Consider the following 27,705-nt stretch of genomic DNA (forward strand, 5'->3'; position numbering starts at 1 on the left):
ACACCAAAGAAATACAAAGGATCATCCAAGAATACTATGAAGGAGTATATGCCACCAAATTCAATAACCTAGAAGAAATGGACAAGTTCTTAGAAACGTATAGCCTTCCAAGGCTGAACCATGAAGAAATGGAAAATCTAAACAGACCGATCACCAGTAATGAAATTGAAACAGTCATCCAAAACCTTCCCAAAAGCAAAAGTCCGGGACCAGATGGCTCCACTAGTGAATTCTACCAAACCTTCAAAGAGGATCTAATACCGATCCTGCTCAAACTATTCCAAAAAATTGAATAGACAGCACTCCCTAACTCATTTTATGAGGCCAACATTACCCTGATACCAAAACCTGGTAAGGACAACACAAAAAAAGAAAACTACAGACCAATATCTCTGATGAATACAAATGCAAAAATCCTAAACAAAATTCTAGCAAATCGAATACAACAATGCATTATAAAGATCATTCATCACGACCAAGTGGAGTTCATTCCCGGGGCACAAGGATGGTTCAACATCCGCAAATCCATCAATGTGATACATCACATAAACAAAATAAAGGACAAATATCAATTTGATGCAGAAAAAGCATTTGACAAGATACAACATCCATTTATGATTAAAACACTTAATAATAAAATAGGTATAGAAGGAAAATACCTAACATGATAAAGGCCATATATGACAAGCCCTCAGCTAATCTCATAATTAATGGTGAAAAACTGAAGCCCTTTGCTCTACGTTCAGGAACATGACAGGGCTGTCCCCTATCACCTCTGCTTTTCAACATAGTGTTGGAAGTCCTTGCCAGAGCAATCAGGCAAGAGAAAGAAATAAAAGGCATCCACATTGGGAATGAAGAAGTTAAACTGTCACTCTTTGCAGATGACATGATGACATATATAGAAAACCCTAAAGACTCCACCAAAAAGCTATTAGAAACAATCAACGAATACAGTAAAGTTGCTGGCTACTAAATCAACGTACAAAAGTCCGTTGCATTCCTATATACTAACAATGAAATCTCAGAAAAAGAAATTAAAAAAAAACAATTCCTTTTGCAATTGCAGCAAAAAGAATAAAATACCTAGGAATAAACTTCACCAAGGATATGAAGGACCTATATGCTGAAAACTGTTAAACATTTTTGAAAGAAACTGAAGAAGACACAAAGAAATGGAAAGACATTCCGTGCTCATGGATTGAAAGAATCAACATAGTTAAAATGGCCATATTACCCAAAGCAATATACAGATTTAATGCAATCCCCATCAAAATCCCAAAGACATTTTTAAAAGAAATAGAACAAAAAATCATCAGATTTGTTTGGAACCACAAAAGACCCTGAATAGCCAAAGCAATTTTAGGAAAAAAGAACAATACTGGAGGAATCACACTCCCTGACTTTAGCTTGTACTACAGGGCTACAATAATCAAAACAGCATGGTATTGGCAGAAAAACAGACACATAGCGCAATGGAATAGAATTGAGAACCCAAAAATAAAACCACATAAATATGGACAGATAATTCTTGACAAAGAAGCAAAAAACATACAATGAGAAAAGACAGCCTCTTCAATAAATCGTGGTGGCAGAAACGGAAAGCCACGTGCTAAAGAATGAAACTGGACTATTATCTGTCACCATGTACCAAAATGAATTCAAAATGGATCAAAGACTTAAGGATAAGACCTGAAACAATAAACTGCATAAAAGAAAACATAGGTACTAAACTTTGGTCCTTGGGTTCAGAGAGCATTTTATGAATTTGACTCCAAAGGCAAGGGAGCTAAAAACTAAGATAAATGAATGGGACTATATCAAACTTAAAAGCTTTTGCACAGCAAAAGTAATGGTCTATAAAATAAAGAGGCAACCAACTGAATAGGAGATTTTTTCAAACAGTGCCTCTGATAAAGGGTTAATATCCAAAATATACAAGGAACTCATACAACTCAACAACAAAACACCAAACAACCCAATTCAAAAATGGGCAGAGGACCTGAAGAGACATTTCTCCAAAGAGGACATACAAATGGCAAATAGACATATGAAAAAATACTCAACATCACTAATCATCAAAGAAATGCAAATAAAAACCACAGTGAGATATCACCTCACCCCGGTTAGAATTGCTATCATCAACAAGACAAACGGTAAAGAGTGTTGGAGAGGCTATGGAGAAAAAGGAACCCTCATACACTGTTGGTGGGAATGCAGACTGGTGCAGCCGCCATGGAAAGCAGTGTGGAGGTTCCTCAAATAAGTAAGAATAGAATTACCATATGACCCAGCAATCCCTCTCCTGTGTATCTACCCAAAAAATCTGAAAATATTTATTCATAAAGACAAGTGTGCTCCAATGTTCATTGCATCTTTATTTATGGTGGCCAAGACATGGAAACAACCAAAATATCCTTCCATAGATGAATGGATAAAGAAGTCATGGTATATATACAGACTGGAATACTGTTGGGCAGTAAGAAAAGATGAAATAGGAACATTTGTGACAACATGGATGGATCTTGAGATTATAATGCTAAACGAAGTAAGTCAGACAGAAAAAGTAGACAACCATATGATATCACTGATATGTGGTATATAAACCAAAAACAACAAAAGAACAAGAGAAGCAAATGAGAAACAAAAACTCATAGATACAGCCAATAGTTTAGTTGTTACCAGAGGGTAAGGGGAGAAAGGGGTGGTAGATGAGGGTAAACGGGATCAAATCTATGGTGATGGAAGGAGAACTGACTCTGGGTGGTGAACACACAATGTGATTTGTAGAGGATATATTACAGAATTGTACACCTGAAATTTATGTTAACTTTACTAACAATTGTCACCCAATAAATTTTAATTAAAAAAGAAAAAATATATGCACCCCTATGTTTATTGAAGCACTGTTCACAACAGCCAAGATATGGAAACAACCGAAATGCCCATGAATAGATGATTAGATAAATTGTGGTAAAAGTTTTATACAATGGAGTGTTACTCTGCCAAAAAAAAGAATGAAATCTTACCATTTGCAACAACATGGGGATATTCTGCTAAGTAAACTAAGTCAGACTGAGAAAGACAAATACCATATAATCTCACTTATATGTAAAATCTAAAGAACAGAATAAACGAGCAAACAAAACAGAAATAGACTCATAGATACAGAGAACATACTGATGGTTACTAGATGGGAAGGAGGGTTGTGGAATGGGTGAGAAATATGAGGGTATTAGGAAGTACAAATTGGTAGTCACACAATAGACATGAGGATATGAAACACAGTATGGAAATATAGTCAATAATGTTGTAAAGACTATGTAGGGTGTCAGATAGGTACTGGACTTAGCAGGGGGATAACTTCATTTCATAGATTATATAAATGTCTAACCACTGTGCTGTACACCCGAAACTAATATAAAATAATACTGAATGTCAACTCTAATTTAAGAAAGAAAAAATAAATAAATAAATAAATAAATAAATAAATAAATAAATAAATATATATATACGTATATATATATATATATATATATATATATACGTATATATATACAGGATGTAAAGTACAGCATAGGGAATACAGGCAATAGTATTGCAATAGCTATGTATGGTATCAGATGGGTAGTAGACTTGGGTGTATCACTTTGTGAGGGATATAAATATCTAACCATTATGCTGTTTTGTACACCTGAAACTAAAAAAAAAAAAAATAAAACAAAATAAGGAACGCAAGAGTTGGAGAATTATCAGGAAAAAAGAATTCACTATACTAATTTAATTTTTCCTAGATTAAGATAATAACCAAGTTACACATAATTTTCTGCCATATTGCTCTTTTTATTTTTTTCCTACTGCTCTTTTTTAACCTAAATTTTTTCAGGTAAATTATACCTCAGAAGCAGAAGCTTGTCTTGAAATAATGATGGGTTCTTCGTATATTTTCCTATAAGATGACAAAGAGCCTAATATTCCTGGATTTACAAAATCAGTTAATGCAAAAAATTCTTGCAGATCATTCTGAACTGGAGTACCTAAAGAGATAAAAGTGATGAGAAGGTCAAGTTTCTGGTTTACAATCACAGGTCCATATAGAAATGTTTATGTATTTTCTTCCCTAAGAGAACTAAAAATAAGTAAAGTCCCTATCACTGAGGACAAAAGAGCAACCAAATAAAGCTGAAAAAAAAATATTAATCATCATATAATTTTCTTACTCTGGTTTTAACTGTGTACTAAATTCTTATTTAGTATAGCATAGTGGCTGAGTACAGGCTTTGAAGTTTGGTTGGGTTCAAATCCTACCTGCATCACTTACCCTCTAAGTGACCCAGTTTTATTATTTGTAAAATAAGGATAACAGTAGCTCCTAGGGTCGTAAGGATCAAATGAGTTCACTCATATACATACTTAGAATAGGGCCTGGAGCACAATAAATGTTCCTAACTGTTAGTGATTCTTAATATTATTATAACTGTGTGACTTTGGATAAATTGCTTAAACTCTTTAAGGTAAACTTAGGATTTTTTTTTCACTTATAAAAGTGGGAAGATAATAATTTCCCACTGATATTACAAAAAACAGAGATAACATGTGAAATAACCAGCACAGTGCCTGACATTTAGTAGACACTCAGTGTCTACTAAATTATTATTATTTCCTTTTATTATTACCTATTATTATTACCTTTCAAAGTTATCATAGCAAATTGGGATTTTAACTAATCCTAAAAGTTGACACAGACTGGAATGGAACAATATACCCTGCATATATTACATACTCAATAACTTTTGGCTAACTAATTTTCAAAGCTACATTAGCATGTTTCAATAATTATAATATCAAAAGAATATATAAATTAGCATGGTCCAACAGTATGTCAGATGACTTTTAAATAACAGACTGAAAAATATTATCCAAAGATATAAATAATATAAAAGGCACTTATTTCATTAACATAAATGATACAAATTTCACAATGTCAAAATTTAATGTTCACTTCCTTGAAAACTAAATGGATCAACCCTAGGTAAGACCAATGCTTATTAATTTTTTAAAAAGATCTAATCAGTTCTAAATATTTAGACACATCATAGAAAGACTAGAGAAACTATATTTATGCTGGATGCATTTTCTTAAGCCTTTAAAAGAATATCTAATAAAGATAGGGAGAATGGGAAAAGCAAGAAGGAAAGAGGGGAGAGAAAGGTATAAGGATCATTGTGGTTGCCTTCCAGACATTCATCCAACCCCAACTGATGAATCCAACCAAGCCTTTGTCATGAGTCTTACTCTTTGTCAATGAGAGGAAGGTTTTGTGTCTTATACTGGGTTCCCCAGAAGCAGAGCCTGAGACAAGGATTTGACTGCACATGATTTATGGAGGGAGTGGTCTCAGGAGAAAGGGAATAATGGAATCAGAAAATAGCAGGGGAAGAAACTAAGCAAGGATGGCATCAGCTAAATTATAGGGAACATTAAAATATAAATTGTACCATAAAATTGGTCCTGAAATTAGCGAAGCAAGGAGGCTGGCATTTTTTTCACTTACTGCTATATTATGAGTCAATCACTGACCAAGCCGCAGGTGAGAGAGTAAGCTCTTATTCAACCAAGGGTAATTCTCCAGAAAATACAGGAGACCTGAATTGTTTAATCAATAGTCCCAGCACCTAAAAATTATCTGATTGTCAAATGGAAGAGAATCCTACTTTTATTCCTTACCTTCGGTACTTTTCAGTAATCCATATTTCTCACTCTTCTTTTTAATTTCTTTTTCTTCCCCTTCTAATGCCATTTTAACTCCATAGCTGCTACTACTCTTCAAATAAGCAATATTGCCCCACATTCAAGAGTAAAAAGAAACAGCCTCTGTTTTTCTCTTCCAACACAGTGTAACTAAATTCAACTACATCTTGTTTTCCTTTGCTTTTCTGGCCCCAACGATCTCAAAATCAAAGGCTAGTCAGAACTTTAATTGCAATTTTGGAAATCAAATATAAAGAATCCACTCAATTCTTCAAACATCCAAAGATACATGAATCACTAAGTTAAGTTTTCCATTTCCTCATTTTTTGCCTTTAAAAATAGCTTTTTCTAAATGTACAACGTTAGTTTTTCTATTCTGTTTTCCATGTTACTATTATCATTGACAAACTTTTGTTGGACATCTACTAAATCTTGGGGATACAAATAACTAAGAGATTTGATCCCTGTCCTTTTACCTTTATAACTTTTAAGTGACTAAATCTGAAGAATATAAAGATCATTTAACATTTCTCAAAATCTTAATATTTAAATTTTCAAAAAAGCTTGTATAGTTTTAAAAGTCACTTTTAGTAATGGTTAATATAATCCTCCTACACAAATTGCAAATCAAATGACCATGAATTACTTAAAAGATGGGTACCCTCCATACCTCAACTCAATGAGAATGGTATAGGGGGAGTTTTCTGTTGCTCTAGGGCACACTTCTACTCTAAAGATGTCCAATGGAGGAACAAGCTACTGGTCACACCTCTTCTCTCCTCATTTTCACTTCAAAGAAGAGCACAGCAGTACATAAAGGACACAAGAAAGACAAAATGACACAAGAGATCATGATATAATAAGAACAATCACGCCTTGCCCATTTCTTCCAAAAGGATGAAGATGATAAGGAAATGAAGCCTTGAGTAAAAATGGAAGAGTTGTAAATATTGGCAATAAGTATAACTCTTCTCTTTCTTCTGCTGTCAGAATGACAGATTGAAAGGGCCACTCAAGACCATGGTGAGATGTGGAAGAAAAGCTACACTGAGCTACTCAGGTCTGATTCTAGTCTAAACCTTAAGCTACAAAGAAGTGGGTAGAAAAGGATTCTTGTATGTACACACAGTCCATCCCACCTTTCCAGACAGTGTAAACCAGAAATTTTGGCTAGCAATAAATAAACTACGTGCATGCAGCACATAAATACTATATAAAAATAACACATATTTTATTAATAACTTACCATGTTTCAGGTAGTCTTCCAAGAATTTTACATGGATTAATTCCTTTACTCTCACAAAACTCTATGAAGTACATGGTATTATTATCCCCATTTCACAGATAAGGAAACTGAGGCACAGAGAAGTTAAATAACTTGCTCAAAGTTGCAGTTATAAAAGTCAGACTTAGGGACCAAGAAGAGGCAGTCCAATCCCATCTCCTACATTCTTTGCCATGATAGCATTGTTTTTTTTCCTCAAAACTCCACAATCTGAGTTCTAGAAAATTACATAAGAATTTGAAAATTCAATCCTACCAAAGCTGAATTATCACAAGTTTATTAGTATGAATTCCAGCCTACACTACCAATTCTTTGGATGCCAAGAATCATATTATAAGTTTTATATGTTCACTAGGCAACAATTCCATCCTATCTCCCCAAAAGTAAATACTGACCAGTTAGAATTATTCTTTTCTCACAAGAGAGGCTACTGAGGGCTGTAGTTGTCTTAATGGCTCTGTTCTTCAAACGATGTCCTTCATCACAGATTAGAAGATCAAATTTTATATTTTTAATTTGATCCAGGGAACGAAGTAACATTTCATAACTGATGATAAGAACAGAATAAAATGGAGATTTGATGAATTCATCTACTTTGTGGTCCTAAAGAAAAAAAAAGATAATATTTAATAAATCATGGACAGAAACTGTGTGAAATGAAATTTAAGCAGCATATTTCTCATAGCCATTAATCAAGTATTAGAATACATTAACACAAAACCAAATTACAAACTAAGAGTTTCATTTTTCTGCAAAGGAGTTAGAGATTTACATATACTTGAAAAACTGCTACATAGAGTGAAAACGGCAGTATTGATTTGAAAAGCTGGAGATTTAGAAAATAACCAAGACTAAACTTTTAAAAATCTCTTACCTGATCAACAGTAAATATCTTGATCCTTTCACTTCCTAACCATTTTTGAAATTCTTTCCTCCAATTATTCACCAAGCTTCCAGGTGTGACAATAAGTGTCTTCTTTATTACTGACTTGCCTCCATAGGGTCCCTGACATTGTAGAGTCCAGATGAGCGAAATACATTGCAATGTTTTCCCTAAACCCATTTCATCAGCAAGAATAGCTCCACATCTGTTATTCACTCTGTTAGAAATAATTATACTTCTTTAATCACAATAAGAAAATACTTTATGCCTCTAACATCATCACTTATTAGTCAAGAACGAGATGTTGGTATTTTGTAATTAGGAGAAACTCTACTCCCCCAATAAACACTTTTTCTAGTTTTTCATTCACCTGTTTTAAAACTTATCTCTTTTGCATCTTAAATCATTGTGATCATTACAAATTTATTGTCAACTAAACTGGTAAAACAAATCTGAAATTAGTTCAATCTAAATCATCTGTTACTATTATATGTATGTATTTAGAGACCAGAAATGAATCTAAATTTTATATCTACATTTGAATAATTTAACTCTGTGCTTCACTAACAGTTCAGCAATTTTTATCAGTTTCAGTATTAAATATTGAAACAGTTTAAAATATATTGTAAGAAATATTAAACAGTAAATACTTGATCGAATACACATAATTTAGTATTATCCTACAGATCTACTAGCTTAATGCAATGTTTTTGGTTTTTTTTAAAGATTTTTTATTGGGGAAGGGGAACAGGACTTTGGGGTACAGCGTGTATTTTAAGGACTTTTTTTCCAAGTCAAGTTGTTTTCCTTTCAATCTTAGGTTGTGGAGGGTGCTGTTCAGCTTCAAGGTGTTGTCCTTTCAATCTAGTTGTGGAGGGCGCAGCTCTGCTCCAGGTCCGTTGCCGTTACTAGTTGCAGAGGGCACAGCCCATCCCTTGCAGGAGTCGAACCGGCAACCTTGTGGTTGAGAGAACACATTCCAACCAACTGAGCCATCTGGGAGCTCAGCGGCAGCTCAGCTCAAGGTGCCATGTTCAATCTTAGTTGAAGGGGGCGCAGCCCACCATCCCTTGCGGGACTCGAGGAATCGAACTGGCAACCTTGTGGTTGAAAGCCCACTGTCCCATGTGGGAATCGAACCGGCAGCCTTCGGAGTTAGGAGCACGGCGCTCCAACCGCCTGAGCCACTGGGCCGGCCCTATTTACTGCAATTTAAAGTCAAATATTATAAATATTATACAGAATATTATTAACGAGTGGCATTTCATACCACTTTGTAGTTTGTAGAGCCCTTTGAGACACACACACACACACACACACACACACACACACACACACACGGTGCCAAAAAAAAGTATATACATTTTAAGAAAGGAAAAACTATTAAAATTACAACGATGGTAATGAGTACCTATTATAATTGCAGAAGTCAAATGTGACTTGTATTCATTTTTTGTTATTGGTATCTATTGAGTATTACAATTTCAATACAGTCTTTCCTTTCATAAAATGTGTATACATTTTTTTGGCACCCTCTGTAGATGATACATATTTAAAAAGTTACAGGGCTTAGGACAACCAAGGTGGCGCAGTAAGTAAACACTGTGCTTACCTTCTCTCACAACCACGTCAAAATTACAACTTATCTACAAAACAACCATTATTAAGAATAGCCTAAAATCAAACTGAACTGAAGTCTTTCAACTAAGCACGTGCAGAAGAAGCCAACTCCAGACTGGTAGGAAGAGCAGAGATGCAGAACGAGCTGGTCCCACAACCATGTGTGACTGATAAAGATCGGGAGGGATATTTTGGCTGTGGAGGTCCCCCCTACTTCCCAGAAGAGCGACAGGTCCCTGCCCTACCCCAGCCCAGGATTCCAATGCCAGGGAGAGAAGTACTCATAATTTCTGGTTGTGCAAACCAGCATAGATTGTGACTGAGTGAGACTGAGTGCGGCTGCACTTCTAGGCGCTCCTCTTAAAGGGACTGCACGGGGACTTACCCACCAAAGAAAGCACGCGCTCTGAGTTCCAGAGCAGCGGCTGGAAAGGCAGCAGGGACATACGGGGTGGGGCAAGAGGGGGAAATGAGTTGTCTGGCTTAGCACGGGGGCTGGAGAGGCAGTTTTCTCCTGGACGAGGGAGCTGGTGAAAGCCATAGTGTCTTTGCTGAGCCCTCCCCCTTCCCCACTTGCAGATGCAGGCAACCATCATATCGAGTCTCCACTGATCAATCACCACACTGGCGATTCAAGACCCGGCCTCGCCCAACTTTGGGGCACACCCAGGCCGCTTCCAGTGGCTTTTTCAAACAGACCGCCTGCCTTGGCTCAAACTGCAGACTTTCCTAGGGTCACTCAAAGGTTCACAGAACCCAGATAAGCAGCATCTGGCTTGAGCATGTCCTGTACCTCTGGCTGAGCAGCCCTAAGCATGGCATTAGCGGCAGCTGGCCGTGGTTTGTGGCTTGGCCTCTCAAGGCGCTTCCAAGCACAACACAAGCGGCAGCCATCTGCGATCTGTGGTTCCTGTCAGGTGGCCCTGGGTGGGGACGAGCTGTGGCTGAACTTGACCTACAGCGGATCCCCTTCAAGGTGGTCCTGGGGCTGGTGCCCCCAGTGGCCAACTTCAAAACAAGCTGTAGCATTACCTAGCCATCTCCAAGTATGACACCCAAAGGGTGGATTGGGCAGGCATCAGAGTCCTGCTGAGGCAGATCGTGCTCTGTAAGATCAGCCCCTGCACAATAACTCTTCCACTGTAGTCAAGGCCAGTCCTCAGAACCAGTGAGCCCAAGAGTCAGTCTCTCCCATTGATGTGCAATTATCAACCAAGGCTCAACTACAAGAGGAGGGCACACACAACCCACACAAGGGGCACACCTGGAGCACATGGCTCACATGACCAGAAAGACTGTGCCACTGAGCCCCACAGCACATCTACTACTTAAGGCCACTCTACTAAGACTGGAAGACAGCAGCCCTACCTAATACATAGGAACAAACACAGAGAGACACCCAAAATGGGGAGACAAAGAACATGTCCCAAATAAAAGAACAGAACAAACCTTCAGAAAAAGAACTAATCGAAATGGAGATAAGCAATCTATCAGACAGAGTTCCATACACTGGTTATAAGAATGCTCAATGATCTCAGGAAGAACTTCGACAGAGAGATAGGAAGCATAAAAATGAAGATGGAAACCATGAAAAAGAACCAGTCAGAAATAAAGGACACATAATGGAAATGAAGAATATATTACAGGGAATCAACAGTAGATTAGATAAAGCAGAGGATCCAACCAGTGATGTAGAGGATAAGGTAGCAAAAAACACCCAACCAGAACAGCAAAAAGAAAAAAGAATCCAAAAAGTTGAGGAGAGTTTAAGGGGCCTCTGGGACAATAACAAGCATACCAACATTTGCATTATAGGGGTACCAGAAGAAGAAAGAGAGCAAGAAACTGAAAACCTACTTGAAGCAATAATGACAGAAAACTTCGTTAACCTGGTTAAGGAAATGAGCATACAAGCCCAGGTAGCACAGAGAGTCCCAAACAAGATAAACCCAAAGAGGCCCACACCAAGACACATTGTAATTAAAATGCCAAAGGTTAAATACAAAGAGAGAATCTTAAAAGTAGCAAGAGAAAAGCAGTTAGTTACCTACAAGGGAGTCCCCATAAGACTATCAGCTGATTTCTCAACAGAAACTTTGCAGGCAAGAAGGAAGTGGCAGAAAATATTCCAAGTGATGAAAAGCAACAACATACAACCAAGGTTACTCTACCCAGCAAAGCTATCATTTAGAACTGAAGGACTGATAAGGAGCTACCCAGACAAGAAAAAGATGGAGTTCATCACCACTAATCCAGTATTACAAGAAATCTTAGAGGGACGTATTTAAGATGGGAGGGGGGTTAAGGATGGGTGAAAGGGGGAGGGATTAAGAAGTACAAATTGGTTGTTATACAGTAGTCATGGGGATGTAGGGTATAACATAGGGAATATAGTCAACAATATTGTAATAACTAGGTCTGGTGCCAGACTGGTACTAGATCTATCATGGCGATAGAAGGGAGTGGGTTTAGGAGCAGGTTGAAAAAGATGAAGGTATTAAGAAATACAAATTGGTAGTTAATACAGCATGGGGTATATAATCAACAATGTTGTAAAGATCATATAAGGGCGCACTGGACTTATCAGGGGATCACTTCATAGACTGTGTCCAATGTGCTGGATGCCTGAAGCTGAAGTAGAATAGTATTGAATATCAACTATAACTAAATATATAGGTATATATGGTCCTGGGATGTGGAGTACAACATAGGGAAGATAATCAATGGTATTGTAACAGCTATGTAAGTTGTCAGAGGGGTAGTAGTTTGGGGGCGGTGCATTATCACTTCATGAGGGGTTTAAATGTCTAACTATTATGTTGCTTTGTACACCTGAAACTAATAAAAAATTAAAAATTAAAAAGTCACGAAGCCCAAGGAACTTAAGGATATTACCAAAAACGTAAGTATAGTTTGTTTATCATTCTATTCCTCATTACTAGAAATAATAATCAGAAAGTAATTTTATATATGTTTTCTATTTCAAAGTATAGAGAAAAAATTACAAATACGAATTATAGCCACTATTATCATTTTTGATCAACAATTTGCCAAGGCAAGACCAAACACCAGTTGAGATATACAGAGTGGCAAAGACAAAATAGTGATCCATCCTTTCATGGTGAAGGGAAGAGAGCAAGAAGCCTTCACTGAAAAGATGTACTTTGAGCAGAGTTCTAAAACATGAATAGGGATTCACTACATGAATTAAGTGGTTCAGTATAGTTGGAACTTGAACTGAATTCCAAGCAGGGCAATACAAGGCTATCGGCCTGGCAAAACAGGCAGAAGACAAAAGGTGAGGATAGTTATCCTTGAAAGCTCAGACTGTATCTTGTAGGTCAGTGTCGCCAAACACCAGTCATTCATGACTACCAACATGATTTTTTGCCATATATATGTGTTATTATTATTTTTCTTTAAATCAGCTCACTTTTTTTTTTATTTGAAAACTCTTTCTAAGCATAATTTATCTGTGAAACCTAACGTTTAATGTACAATAATAATTCATTAGCTAAAATATGCTACTATTAAAATTAAAATACCAGGCTTGCCCATGTATATCTGAAATGACCCCACACACTACCAGTGGAGTGCACATCACAGATTAGGAAACACTGCTCTAAGTTCTGAGAGTCTGAATTATTTTAAACAAGGAAATGCCATGTTCAAAACTGTTTTTCAGAAATAGCAAGCTGGTGGTGATAAGTAAAATGGATTTGAGGAGCATGAGGAGCAGATGTACAAGTTAGGAGCCACTGCAATATCCAGATAAAAATATAATTTTATATCAGTTACTAGTGCTGCTGCAGTGGGATGCCAGAAAAGATTAGGAATCAAGAGATATTTAGGAGGTGAAAATAATTAAAAGTTCGGTTTTGGTCAGATTGAGAAGGTGAAAAAAGAGATCAAAGATGATTTCCAGGCCAACTAAGATAAGATCTCCAAAGAGAAAAGCAAATCTGAGAGAACACAAGTCTACACCATTTCCAGGTGACAGCATTCCCTTAATCTGTCACCGTTCAATGGGTTCTGAGAGCTTGAGAAAATTTACATTCCCAACTTCCTGTTAAATGACCAATTTAAAAATCAAGGGCCTATGCATTAAAAACAAAAGTAAAAAGAACTGGAGAAAAATATACCAAGATGTTAGCAAGGACCTTTGATTCTCTTTTATTTCCTTTGGGGATTTTTGGCTGGGATTTTTGGTGAGGGGGTGAGGGGGTGAGGGGGGAGATCTTCTGTAATATCTTTAAGAAAGGATACTACAATTCATTAATCAGAAAACTCAATTTAGAAGGTGGGCTCCTTTTTTATTTTAAGTAGAGGTGATATAAGGAGAAAACCTTTTTCTAAAATTCTCATGAGAAGAATTAAGACTTCTTCCATTTTTGCCCCCATCTAGCTTTATCATACTACTAGTGAACTCTTCTTATACCACATTAAGGTTTGATTATATTTAGTTGTTTCCTCAAATACTTTATAAGCTATTTATGAGTGAGAACCATGATTCTGAGTCCAGCTTCTAGCAGGATGGCTAGCACCATCAAGAACCACTTGGTATCCATCAAGAACAACTTGAGCACTTAATGCACACATTAAGTATCATTTACCATTCTCACTAAAATTCATGATGTACCTTCTGAGAGTTATTATATCAGACTCTCCCTAGAAAACCATAATGTTGCAGGCTAAATCAAAACAGATTGGACTCAACAAATGATTTATTTTCCTACCTCATTCCCATCACACATTCATAAAGAAACACAATTCCTTCTTTCTGATGTGGTCGAAGATGACGTACGAGATGAGGATCTATCACTACATCCACAATTGGGAAACAGTTCCTATTGAACATCCACTGATGATTATTGTCTGGTTGTAGCATAACAAGAGAATCTTAAGAAAAAGGTAAAACTATAATTACAAATGAATTGCAATTTCACATTGTTAGCAGCTATATTATCTTGCTTTAATTACTTGTAAGATAGAACTGTTTGCCATCGTTTGTGAAAAAAAAAAAAAAAAAACCTTCAAATTTAGTAAACTAATGCTAAGCAACAGTACAAAATAAAAAAGTAAAATCTCATGCCTTATTGATGTAAGATTTCATGCAAAAAATTACAAAGTTTTCCAAACTTCATATTCTCAAAGTGCTCTTAAACCACTAAAATTCACTGTTGTCTAATAAGAAATTCACTAAGCCACAACATTTAATAGTTCAGTATTCAAAGCAAAGAGAACTATTTCCAACAGAAAGCAGAGGTTGGAATTTTGCCAAGATGCACTTGCTAATGCTCACAGCTTCTTATTCTGGAAAGGCTCCCTAAATTTAACATAAAGGCTCCCTTTATTTTCAGTACTGTACACACTAACAATGATCATCACTCCTATTAGTCAGATTGAGAATTTTCCATTGACTTCACTATTATTTGCTTAAAGTTAATTACTACATTCATGAATATCAAATTAATGAATCTTTGCAAAGGAGCATGAAGTAACCATAGAATAATGTAATTCTTTAGAAATATGCTAATACAATTTAAAAGATTAAAATACTACCAAAACATATTTAATCAAATATAACTAGATAGTAGGTCTCAACTGATAAATCTGAAGTCACATAATAAACTCAACAAAATTATTTTTTGAATGTATTTGTATGTCTACATCATGGTTAAAAAAGAAAACAGATTTTAAAAAGAAACAAACAAAAAGAAAAAAGAGGACAAGGAGAGGGGAAGATTATAAAAAAGGTTACAGTAGATTAAATAAATATCCATCAGTGTGGAAATAGGCACAGAAATGAAAGTTTGGTCATGTTTACCATTAGCAATTACCCAGAAGAAAGTTTTCTGTGGCTCTTCCTAAGTTTCTGAACAAGTAAAAGGAACTCTAATTTTTGAGGTTAACTTCTGGCAAGTAGGAGGACACTGAGAAGTGAAAATGGAAAACTTAGCACTTGGCTTTCCTCTGTATCCCAGTAGCAAAGCAAGAGTATATCTCTTGTAGATTTCCAACAAAAAAATGGCATCGGTTTTTTTTTTTTTTTATCTTTTAAAAAGGACAAAGGAGGTAAACAGAAGACAGAAGTGAAGAGCATACAGTGTTCAAGCAAGAAGGACTATAGGATCATAAGTCAACTAACAAGTTGCCCATCTTCAAGAAAGATAAAACCTAAACAACCATGATAATAGGACACCAGTTCAAATTTTAAGATGCCGCTCTACCTTCACAGTGAGGCATCATTTAATGCTAACAAAATCTCTCATGCTTTAGTTTAAAGTCTACAACATAATTCTACCCTTGGCAAGACAAAATAAGTAAATGAGAATAATCAATTATTTATCATTTACACAAAGGGCTTCCATATATATATATATATATACATATATGTATGTGTGTGTGTGTATATATATAATATATATGTGTGTATATATATATATTATATATATATAAATTATCACAATAAAATGTTAAATTTACTCACTCAACAAGTATTTATTGTATACAGTATACAACAGGCACTCTAAGTCTCTACGGCAGTTATATTAGAACCCACATTTTACACGAGGAGGCAAAACATTAGTGAGGTAAGGGACTACCCCCAAGGTCAAGGAACCACTGGTTCAGTGGCAAAACCAGGATTCTAACTCAGGTCTCTGAATAAGCACAATATTCTTTCCAGTTCCCCGCAGTCCCCCATTACTTAACAGGAAGAAGGTAAAGAGAAAGGAGAAATAAAGGAGAGAAGTAGCTTGTTAAAAGATCTGATGGGACAGAATGTTTGAATGAGGAAGAAAATCAGGAGCATAAACTTCCAGTGTCTGTATTTCAAGTAAGTCTCAATAAGCTCATATAGAGGTAGGAATTTTTAATTTAGGGTTTTTATCCCAATTATGCCAAGAATTATTTGAATTTAGTTAAGTCAGTTCATCTTTCTGGGCCTCAGCTTCCTAAAATGCAAAGTTAAGTAACTGATCTAAATTATCTCAAAGGAGATATATCACGATATATAATACATATATATATTACAGTCCTTTATTTCTTATAGTTTTTGCTATCCTAAACTTTATTTTTATTTCTACTTCTATTCTCTATAAATTTTCAGCATATAAGTATTATACATGCTAACATTCACATTTCACAAGAAGTTTACCTGTTCCCGGGAGGAATTTTTCTTTATTCCTGGGACTGATACTTTTAAATCTATTCTGGCCATTTCTCACCATACTGGATTATTTATTTCTGATGATTGATTGAGTCACAATTTTTATTAGCCCTTTTCAAATTCTACTAGGTAGGTAATTGTGCTGATTCAAAGGCCCCTTGATTTCAAAACTTCTGTTTCCATAATACTTGCAGGAGGAGAAAGTACTTAATTATATTACTTCACATATTTTTACTTTACCACTATTATGAAAAAAGCATACTCTTTTCTCCAACTTTTCCACTACACTATAATTCAAATTTACTGTCTGTCTCCTCACCGAATGATAAGCTCTCTGATGACAGTTTTATCTCTGGGCCCAGTATATAAAAGGCACTCAAGAAAATACTTGTTGAGTGAATAATCAAATTTTTTTAAAAAGTCAAAAACAGGCTAGGTTTCATTTTTTAATGTTATTTTTAAATTAAATTCATTAATGTGAAAATGAACTGACTGAACTGAATTATTTTCATGACAACTCACCATTCAGTATTGTAATATACTAATGCAAGTGATCAAACATATGGTCCTCAAAACAGGAATATAAACATAATCTTGTTGCATGAATTTACTAATTTTTCTCCTTGCTAAAGATATCAGATTTTATCCAATATTATATATATGTATGTGTACATCTATGATTTGCATATTTTCCTTCAACAGATACAGAATTTAGATTACTGTTTCTTGGAATGTATTTACTTATCAAATAATTCCCAAACTATATTCTTACTCAACATCAATATCATCCCTTGCGTCAGACTGTATATCTGAAGAACAATATAGTTTTACCTGAAAACTTTAAAATTGAAACTTTAAATTCACATACCAAAAATCTTATGACAGGAAAAACAGAATAGTCAAATTATTTTTTAAATCTTACTTGGTGCATATGGGTCATGGCGTGGTTTGCAGTTTTGGAAACTACTCTGCCTATTTTCCTTTGAACTTGGTTTACAGACACTTTTTAAAGAGTTAGAAAAACACTTCTTGGAAGCTTGAAAAGAACTTGATATAGAAGGACTTCCACCTCCAAGCTGAAAACATTTGCCACTGCTGAAATCATCTGGGGAGATTATACCCATGACTTCTATTTCTTTTCCACCAATCATCATTGTTTGGCCCTCTTCAATCTTTTCAAGCTCTTTGAATTTATATCCAGTGCCTTTAAATTGAAAACAAAGAAAGTTAATTTACTGACACTCTAATATGATTTAATTAGTGATCTTCACCTTCCCTTAACTTACAGAATGATAACTGTGCTTTGAATGCAAATAGCCAGAATGAAGACATAATTTAACATTTTGGCAGAAGAAAAATTACTGAAATCAGAAAAACTAAATAATAATATAGCTATAAAAATTAGTCAAGTTTTAGACAAAGCAAGTTTTTTTGTTTTGTTTTTTTATTGAAACTATAGCCAATTGTACCTATAGTTTTACCATCTCTGTAGAAAATCAAGAAAAGTTTTTGGTGGCTATATATTGACCCTCCTTTCTTGTGAACAAACTAGAGAAACACCATCACATTTCTATTTCTATTTAGGAAGAGCTGGAAATGTGAAAGAGAGCTATCGATAAAAGCAACTGCTTCCACAACCATTACCATACTGCTCTGCATGAGATAGGAAAGTTGAAATACTCTGTGGCAAGAGGCCACTGATAGTCCAAATTCTAGCTCTTGAATAAAAAGTGGGATGTTTTATAATATCAAGCTTGTTTGAATTATTAATTCAACAGACATTTATTAAGTGTTGCCATGTATAAGATATTGGTGGAATATAGATATGAGTAAGTCAAGTCAGTTTGCTCAAAATGGGCTCAATTAATCAGATAGATAGTCTCCTGTGCCTGTCTATACTAAATGCATAGTTATTGTGTGATTCCAGGGGGCAAGAACTATGTATTCCATAAACTTTTAAGTCTCTAAAAAATAAAAAATAAAACACTCACATTTTAGAAAATATGACCTTTTTAAACTAGCTGGAAATTACTACAACTTGTCCTATTAAAATTCGGCTAAAACTTACAATTTGTGCCAATTGGTAAGTTGTATTCTTAAATAATTTATGATGGAGCACTGTTTAATTTTATTGCTGATATAGAAAGAAATTACTTAGCTGATGTTCCTAAATGCCAAAGACTCACTGCTCTATTCCCCAAACTATGTGAAGTTAACAGTAGTTTTGACTTCTCCACATTAATGAAGAGCATAGTCCTCTTCAGACACAATAGTCCCCTCCTTTTCCATGAAAGATATGTTCCAACACCCCCAGTGGTAGCCTAAAACCATGAATAGTACTAAACTCTATATATATTATGTTTTTTCTTATACACACATACATACATATGATAAAATTTAATTTATAAATTAGGCACAGTAAGAGATGAACAATAAAATAGAACAATTATAACAATATAGTGTAATAAAAGTTATGTGAATGTGGTCTCTCTTTCAAAATATCTTATTGTACTCACTCACCCTTCTCATGACAAGAGATGATAAACTGCCTTATTAAGGTGAGCTCTTTTACCTTTTCACTTAAAGGAAGCACCCAAACTATTGTGCTTTGGGGCCAATGTTAAGTAAAATAAGGGTTACTTTGAAAACAAATACTTAACAATACCTCCACAAGGACAGGGCTACTAAGTGACTAATGGGCGGATAGCACATGGATATGGCTAGACAAAGGGACGATTCACATTCTGTGAGATGGAGGAGGACAGCACAAGATTTCATTATACTATTCAGAACAGTATGCTATTTAAAACTTATGAATTGTTTATTTCTTGAATTTTCCATTTAATATTTTTGAACCATGGTTGACTGTGGGCAAACTACAAAAAGTGAGACTAAGGATCAGGGGGACTACTGCAGAATCCAATTATAGTCATCCTTCAATATCTGTGGGGGATTTGTTCCAAGATACCCTGAGGATACCAAAATCTGCTCATGCTCAAGTCCCTTATATAAAATAGTGTAGTGTTTGCATATAGGCTACAGCGGGGTATGCCTATCCATCAGCTCATTCACATGGATTGAGCTTAGTGCTCAGCATATGGCAAATTCAAATTCTGCTTTTTGGGAACTTCTTTACCCAAAGATAAAGGAAATATTGAATGGAAGACATTTTGATGATATTCAGGACATCAAGGGTAATACAACGACAGCTCTGATGGCCATTCCAGAAAAAGAGTTCTAAAACTGCTTTGAAGTGTGGACTAGGTACTGGCATCGGTGCATAGCTTCCCAAGGGGAGTACTTCAAAGGTGACCGTAGTGATATTCAGCAATGAGGTATGTAGCACTTTTTCAAGGGTGAGTTCGCGAACTTGTCAGACCTCATGTACTATAACATATCGGTAAGAGCTATTCCAGAGTAATTTTGATAATTTTCACCTCTCCAGTTGACTTTAGAATATAATTCTACTAGATAGGCATGAACAAGTTCTCCCAAAATCTAGCCCCTATCTACCTTAACCAACAACAATGTATGCTGCAATTGTTCTTAATTCCTCTAAACACTGAGCATGATACTGTATATACAGTTGCTCAATATTTTTATAATTAAAAAAATCTGTTGCAGATAATTTAGTTCAACTTCAACTCTTTGTCACTCTGTCACTGCCCTTCATATGCTATATTCCTGAAACCTTGAACTACTTTTATAATTCTTTCTTGCCTTTGTGCCTTTGCATGTTATTTCCTCTTGTATGTGCCGCTTTCTCATACCCTAAACAAAACTATTTAGTCATCCTTCAAATATTACCTTACACAACAACTCCTATGAAGTTTTTCCCTATCCTTCTAGGCAGGCTTAAATGGCCCTTCTAAAGACAGTCTGGAAACTATAATCAATAATGTTGTAAAGATTTTGTAGGGTATCCGATGGACACGTGTCCTCTTAGGGAGACCACTTCATAGATGGTGTAGATACCTGACCACTGCAATGTATACCTGAAGTTGAATAATAATGAATGTCAACTATAATATATATATAGTCACAGGATGTGGAGTACAGCATAGGGAATAGAGTCAATAGAATTGTAATAGCTATATACGATGTCAGAGGGGTAGCAGATTGGGAGAGGGGGTTATCACTTTGTGAGGGGCGCAAATGTCTAACTATTACATTGTTTTGTACACCTGAAATTAATTTTTTAAAAAATTTTAAGCAATTAGGCACATATTTCCATAAGGACCTGGACTTTGGGAGTAATTACAGTGTTTTCCTTCTCAAGTTAAATAAATGCAGCAATAGGACCAAAAAAAATGGCCCTTCTATGTTTGATCCTATTGCACTTAGTAAAATTCTTATTGAAACAATTATCTTATGACTTCCTAATTTTCAAGTACATTGGCCTGTCCCTGCTAAACTATAAAAAATACCCATCTCTGAATGTTTACTCATAGCATAGTGCTTGGCACATAATAGTTATTAAAAACTATGAACTATGAAATTTTTAAATGAATGAATAAACATGTAGAACACATTTTATAATTATGGGTCACACTGAAAATTGAACAGTAAGAGAACATGGTTGGTGTTAGGCATTCTAAATCTGTGGGCTAACTTGTATTAGTACAAATCATGCTGGCAACATTTTACAATAGAAATAATGGTAACCACCAATTTAAATGTATTAATCTAGGTCATGCCTAACCATTATCTCCTTGCTTTTTAAAAAATTTTATTGGACATTATTGAAATCAGATACTATTCCACTCCTGACATCAACATCTTTTTAACTTTTAACCACTTAGCACTGTGCAAAGAAAAAGGGGAAAAAGTGCACTAAGACAAACTGCTTAATCACAGAAAAATACGAAACTGTATATACCTGGCTGACCGTTTGATTTTGGGAGAAAATAAAACCATGAGATAGGATAAGCCTCACTGAGCTCACATGCATAAGACTGCCAGATGACTAAATATTATATAATTTTATGTTTATGAAATAATTTAGATATAAAAATCAATTAAAGAACATCTTAATCTATACCTTTATAAAATCTAATTATATTTCAATTATGTAACCAGCGATATATACTAATTTTAGGCCAAATCATAAACATTAGGTAATATCACAATACCTTTTCCAATGTCTTTGCCTTCCAAGTCCTTTAATAGAAATGACTTTCCTTTGACAATAAGAACAGCATCACCTTCCCACTTTTTGTGCTTTTTCTTTGAAGCCTTACACCAAACAACACTGAAATATTTAACTAGACTATCAGGTACTGCTTCTTGTTCCTTAGATACTGCTACTTCCTTAGGGGCTGAATTAACTAGAATAAAAAAACATATACAAACCACATTATTAAAGATGACTTTATTATTTAGAAGGTCATTCAAACAAAAGTAAACACAAGAAAATCAGACTATATTGAGTAGAAAAGAATATTTTATCATATCATGATAGCATTTTATAAACTGAGAAATTCAAATGTCAGGTATTAGAATTATCATGAGTACAATGAATGTAAATTTCTTATCATCTCAAAGTCATGTAAACTCAGTTGAAGAATAACATAATAATCACTAAAAATATTTTTAAGCTCTATGAATTAAAGACAGTATTTCAACATCCATGGGAAAATACCCAAAATCACTGTTTAAAACTGATTTACTTAACAGAGACAGGACAAGTCAGGAAAACTAAAAGATCACAAAGTTCTCTGAAAGAAAAACCTGTAGTTTTTTCCACAGAAGATCAAAGGAATAAAACTAAATACCACTAAAATACTTTTGTGTCTAAGTTAGACAGTAATCAGGCTTGACCACCAATTCTGAGAATTCAGTAGATGATCAGGAAATAAAAAGTTCCTTCTTACAAAAGCCTATACTTTTCTCGAAAACATTTCCAGATTCAACTTATAAAAACATTTCCAATATTAACTAGACTTACTGTGGTGATCATTTCACAATATATATGAAACATATTCTGCACCTGAAACTAGTATGTCAATTATACCTCAATTTAAAAAAACCTCCCAAACCAAATATACCGTGTTTCTATAAAAATAAGACCTAGCCGGACCATCAGCTCTAATGCGTCTTTTGGAGCAAAAATTAATATAAGACTGGGTCTTATATACTGAGACCGGGTCTTATATGAGACCGGCTTTTATATTAATTTTTGCTCCAAAAGATGCATTAGAGCTGATGGTCCGGCTAAGTCTTATTTTCGGGGAAACACGGTATATACCGGGGTGCCAAAAAAATGTATACAAGTGGACACTTTGGTCAATGTTGCTCAAGCAGTAGTTTGCCATTATCAGAAGTGTCTGGACGCTGACGGTAACCACTTTGAGTATCACTTGTAACTGCAGAAGTCAAATGTGACTTGTATTTATCTTTTGTTATCGGTATATATTATTACAATTTTAATACAATTTTCCTTTCTTATAATGTGTATATGTTTTTTGGCACCCTCTGTATACATATATATACCACATATATCCATATAGTCTAACACAGGAAATTCTCTAGCAACTGGGCAACAGGGAAATTAATTTTGATGACAGAAACCAAAAAGTTGTTGCTGCCTCTGGAGTGGAAAGGAACTGGAAAGAACTTGTTTTGCATGGTAGTTAGATGAATAATTAACAAAAATAATCACTGATAATTTTAGAACTACTACATTTTACTGCTTGTAAATTATACCTCAACTTTTTAAAAACAAAACACAGTAAGACAAAACTTAAAACAGCAGAATAGGTTAAAAACATGTGTATGATATTCTAAAATTTTTGGTGTTTTGAAGCAGAAACACTGTAACTTATCTATTAATTCAAAGAACCTTTTACACTACAAACAAAAATCTCCCTCTGCTCTGCCTTACTTCCTCTCTTTTCCCCTTGGCAGTTACAGTTAAAACACCAGCTCCCCCATGAAAAATACAGACCACCCTCATGCAGAGTCATAGCTCCTGCTTCTCACCTAATTTGTATACTAGATTTCCAGTGGCTAGATAAAAGGCACTAGTTAAAGACAACAAAATCTCATTTCCTCATTTACTATGTCTCTTACCAAAACACATTTGACCCTGAAAAGCTATCAAAACAATAGAATTTACAAACCAAAAACTAAATTACTTTACCTTTAGGATGTACCATTTACTTGAACAGGAAAAGAAAAAGCAAAAACACTGAGATCAGGAATAAGACAAGGATGCCCACTTTTACCACTTCTATTCAACGTTGTCCTGGAAGTCCTAGCCATTGCAAAAGGCAATAACAACTAAAGATCAGAAAGGAAGACGTAAAACTGTATCTATGTGCAGATGGTAAGACTGTTTACATAGAAATCTGCAGGGAATCTAAAAAAAGAAAACAAGAATGACTAGAACTAACAAAACAAATTTAGCAGGGTCACAGGCTGCAAAGTTCATATGTAAAAAGTCAACTGTATTTATATAGACTAGCAAAAAAGAACTGGAAAATGAAAAATTTAAAAGTCCATTCACAGTAGCTAAAAATATATATATATGTATATATATATATATATATACATATATATATATATATATCTATATATAATACTTAAAATATCTAACAAAAGGCATCTAAGACCTCTATCCTGAAAATTTTAAAGATGTGCTGCAAGAAATTAACAAATCTAAATAAATAAAGCTCCTATATCATGGATTGAAAATTCCAATTTTAAGAAATTCTCCCCCAAATGATTTTCATATTCAACACAACACCAATCAAATCCCAGGATGCTTTTGGTAGAAACTGACAAGTTGATTCTAAAATTTATATGAATGTAAAGAACATAGACTAACCAAAGCAATTGTTAAAAAAAAGTTGGAGGACTTATCCCATCTGATTTCAAGGTTTGCTATCACACTACAATAATCAAGATGGTTTAGTAATGGCAAAATAAAAGACAAAAAGATATACAGATCAATGCAACAGAATAGTGAGCCAAAAATAGACTCACACATGTATGGCCAACTGATTTTCAACAAAGCTGGTGAAGCAAATTCTATGGGGAAAAGAAAGTCTTTTCAATAAATTTTGCTGAATCAACTAGATATCCATATGGAAAGAGAAGAACATCAACCATTAATTCACCATACAAAAAATTTAACTCAAAACAGATCACAGACTTAAATGTAGAGCCTAAAACTACAAATTTGTACAAGAAAAATGTAGGAGAAAATGCAGTTGACCCATGAATAACACAGGTTTGAACTGCACTGATCTACTTACATGCAAAATTTTTTATAAATACTGTAAATGTATTTTCTCTTCCTTATGGTTTTCTTAATAACATTTTATTTTCTCTAGCTTACTTTACTGTAAGAATACAGTATATAATATACTTAACATACAAAATATGTGTTAATTCATTATTTGTGTTATCAATAAGGCTTCTTGTCAACAGTAGGTTATTAGTAGTTAAGTTCTGGGAGAGTCAAAAGTTATACTCTGATTTTCAACTGCGCAGGGGGTTGCCGACCCTAACTTCCACATTGTTCAAGGGTCAACTGTATCAGTAACCTGGAAGTAGACAAAGGTTTCTTACACAAAATACAAATGCACAAAACATAAAAAACAAAAACTATAAATTGAATTTTATTAAAATTTTGCTTTTTGAAAGATGCCACTAGGAAAACAAAATGACAAGCCATCATAGGATTAAAATATTCACAACACATATGTAAGACTAAAAACTTAAATCCAGAATAAAGAATTCTTACGGTTCAAAAACAAAACAAATCAGTAGAAAATGGGCAAAAGACTTAAACAGATTATTCAGGAAAGCATATATACAAACAGCAAATAAGAACATAAAAAGATATTTAACATTATTAGTCATCTGGAAATACAAATTAAAAACACAATAGGATACACTTTACATCCACTGGGATGATAAGAATCAAAAAGCCAGATTATAATAAGTGTGGTAAGGATATGAAGAAATTAGAACCCTCAAACCACTGTTGGTGGGAATGTAAAATGTACAGCTACATTTGTAAATGGAAAATGAAAAAGTCTTGCAATTCTTCAAATGATTAAGTAGTTACCATACTACTTAATTCCACTCCTAGATATACACCCAAGAGAAATAAAAACATTATCTCCACACAAAAACTTGTACATGAATGTTTGTAGCAGGATTATTCATAATAGCCCAAAGGTAGAAACATCCCAAATGTCCATTCGACGGACAAATGGATAAACTAAATGTGGTGCAGCCATACAATGGAATATTATTTGGTCATAAAAAGGAATAAAACACTGATACAAGCTACAACATGGATGAACCTTGAAAACATGCTAAATAAAAGAAGCCAGTCACAAAAGACCAGATAGTATATGATTCCATTCATATGAAATGTCCAGAACAGGGAAATCTATAGAAAAGAAAGTAGATTAGTGGTTGCTTAGGGCTGGGGGTTGAGGATTGGAGTAGGAGATAGGCAGTTGAAGTGTAAAAACTAAAAAGTAGTCTTTTTTTTTTCTGAAGTGTTGAAAATGTTCTAAAATTGTCTGTAGTGACAGCAAATAATTGTGAATATACTAAAAACTATGAATTGTACACTTTACATGGGAGAATTACATGGCATATGAATTATATCTCAATAAAGATGCTAAAAAAAAAATACATACGCCCACTAGACTGACTAAAAGCAACAAAACTGGCCATACCAAGTGTCAACAAAGATGTAAAAAAACTGGAAATACCATACCTACTGGAAGGAATGTAAAGTAGTACAACTACCTGAGAAAACAGCTTGGCAGACTCTTAAAAAGTTAAACATACACGTACTATAACCAGCACTGTACTGGAAGGTAATTACCAAACAGAAAAGAAAATGTAAATCCACACACACAGAAAAAAATAAAACTTGCACATCTTTAAGCCAATTCTAGTGACTACTAGAATTCAAGTAATTCATATCTTTGTCATTCGTGCATTTAGAAAGTTGAGTCTTGACGATCTTCAAACAATAAATTATGCTCAAAACTTCCAAAGATTTTTCTTCTTTTTCTGAGAAAACGATAGATTCATATGCAGCTTAAATCAGCAGTGTTCACAATGCATGGCTCAATGAACTTCAGTCCCTGAAAAGATTCAGGCTATTGCAACCCTAAGCAGAAGCCAAGCATCATTATCTCTGATCTGTACTGCTGTACTATTGTAGGATCTTCCCAACAGATCGATATATCAGTCACTTTTTTTATGTATCATTTTACTGATTATAGTTTTGCTAACACGAGTTTTCTTTCATAACCATCATTTCTATCAAATGCACTTCTGCTAAGTCAAATTTTGAATACTTAATATTATCAAGATTGTATCACTCCATCGATTTTTAGTCAAGACATTTTACCAGTTTTTAGATAAAATGATGGTTATTATGTATTATTTCTATTATTTTACCAACTTTTTTTCCCAGATAAAGTTGATGTTTTTTACTATTAACAAAAACACAGGATACTTTGATCAGTTTTTGAACTCTAAAAAATTTTGTGGTGTGCAATTTTAGCCAATTTTAATTTGTTTTCTTTTTGCATTATTTCTACCAGTAGCAGTCACTGTGTACTGAATGGAAAGGCTGACAATAATATCTTCCCTCATTTTCAAAATTTGTTCCTGTTTTTTAGTAGATTATCCAAGAAAAAACTGTAATTCCTCAGGATTGCTGTAAAGTGGGAGTAAAAAGAATGTCTTCATTAAATGGCTCGGAAAAACATTCTAGATTCAAATATCCTGTTGTATTCCCAGGGCCTAAAAGAGAACTGTTATGTCTAAGACCCTCCCCTGTCAAAAAAAAAGGAATAGGAAAACAATAATTAAATTCGGAGAATTCAGAAATTACCTATAATTAACTAAAATACCATAAGATTCTCAGACTTAAGTATATCCTTTTTTTTGCAGAACAGCAGGAGGATAAGAGCATGATCTAATCTGGCTGGGTTTGAATCCTGAGTTTGCCAC

General features: G+C 34.5%; 1 protein-coding gene across 7 annotated transcripts in view; it reads right to left on the reverse strand.

Moving 5' to 3' along the window:
* Nucleotides 1–27,705, reverse strand: part of RAD54B (RAD54 homolog B) — a 122,427-nt gene that overhangs the window by 34,213 nt on the left and 60,509 nt on the right. For 6 of the 7 annotated variants that reach the window (XR_004424989.1, XM_033126495.1, XM_033126492.1 and 3 more), the window contains 6 exons: nucleotides 21,843–22,037; nucleotides 17,633–17,914; nucleotides 14,276–14,438; nucleotides 7,911–8,136; nucleotides 7,432–7,639; nucleotides 3,898–4,037 (listed from right to left, as the gene is read on the reverse strand). Coding sequence is in view for 6 of the 7 variants with exons in the window: in XM_033126492.1 (XP_032982383.1) it covers nucleotides 3,898–4,037; nucleotides 7,432–7,639; nucleotides 7,911–8,136; nucleotides 14,276–14,438; nucleotides 17,633–17,914; nucleotides 21,843–22,037 (1,214 nt within the window). In the remaining variant the exon portion in view is untranslated. Of the gene's footprint in view, nucleotides 1–3,897; nucleotides 4,038–7,431; nucleotides 7,640–7,910; nucleotides 8,137–14,275; nucleotides 14,439–17,632; nucleotides 17,915–21,842; nucleotides 22,038–23,851; nucleotides 24,117–27,705 lie in introns of those variants that run through there. The other variant, XM_033126494.1, reaches the window with a different exon arrangement.

This window comes from Rhinolophus ferrumequinum, chromosome 14, assembly GCF_004115265.2.
Source record: "Rhinolophus ferrumequinum isolate MPI-CBG mRhiFer1 chromosome 14, mRhiFer1_v1.p, whole genome shotgun sequence".
In the NCBI taxonomy this organism is placed as follows: Eukaryota; Metazoa; Chordata; class Mammalia; order Chiroptera; family Rhinolophidae; genus Rhinolophus; species Rhinolophus ferrumequinum.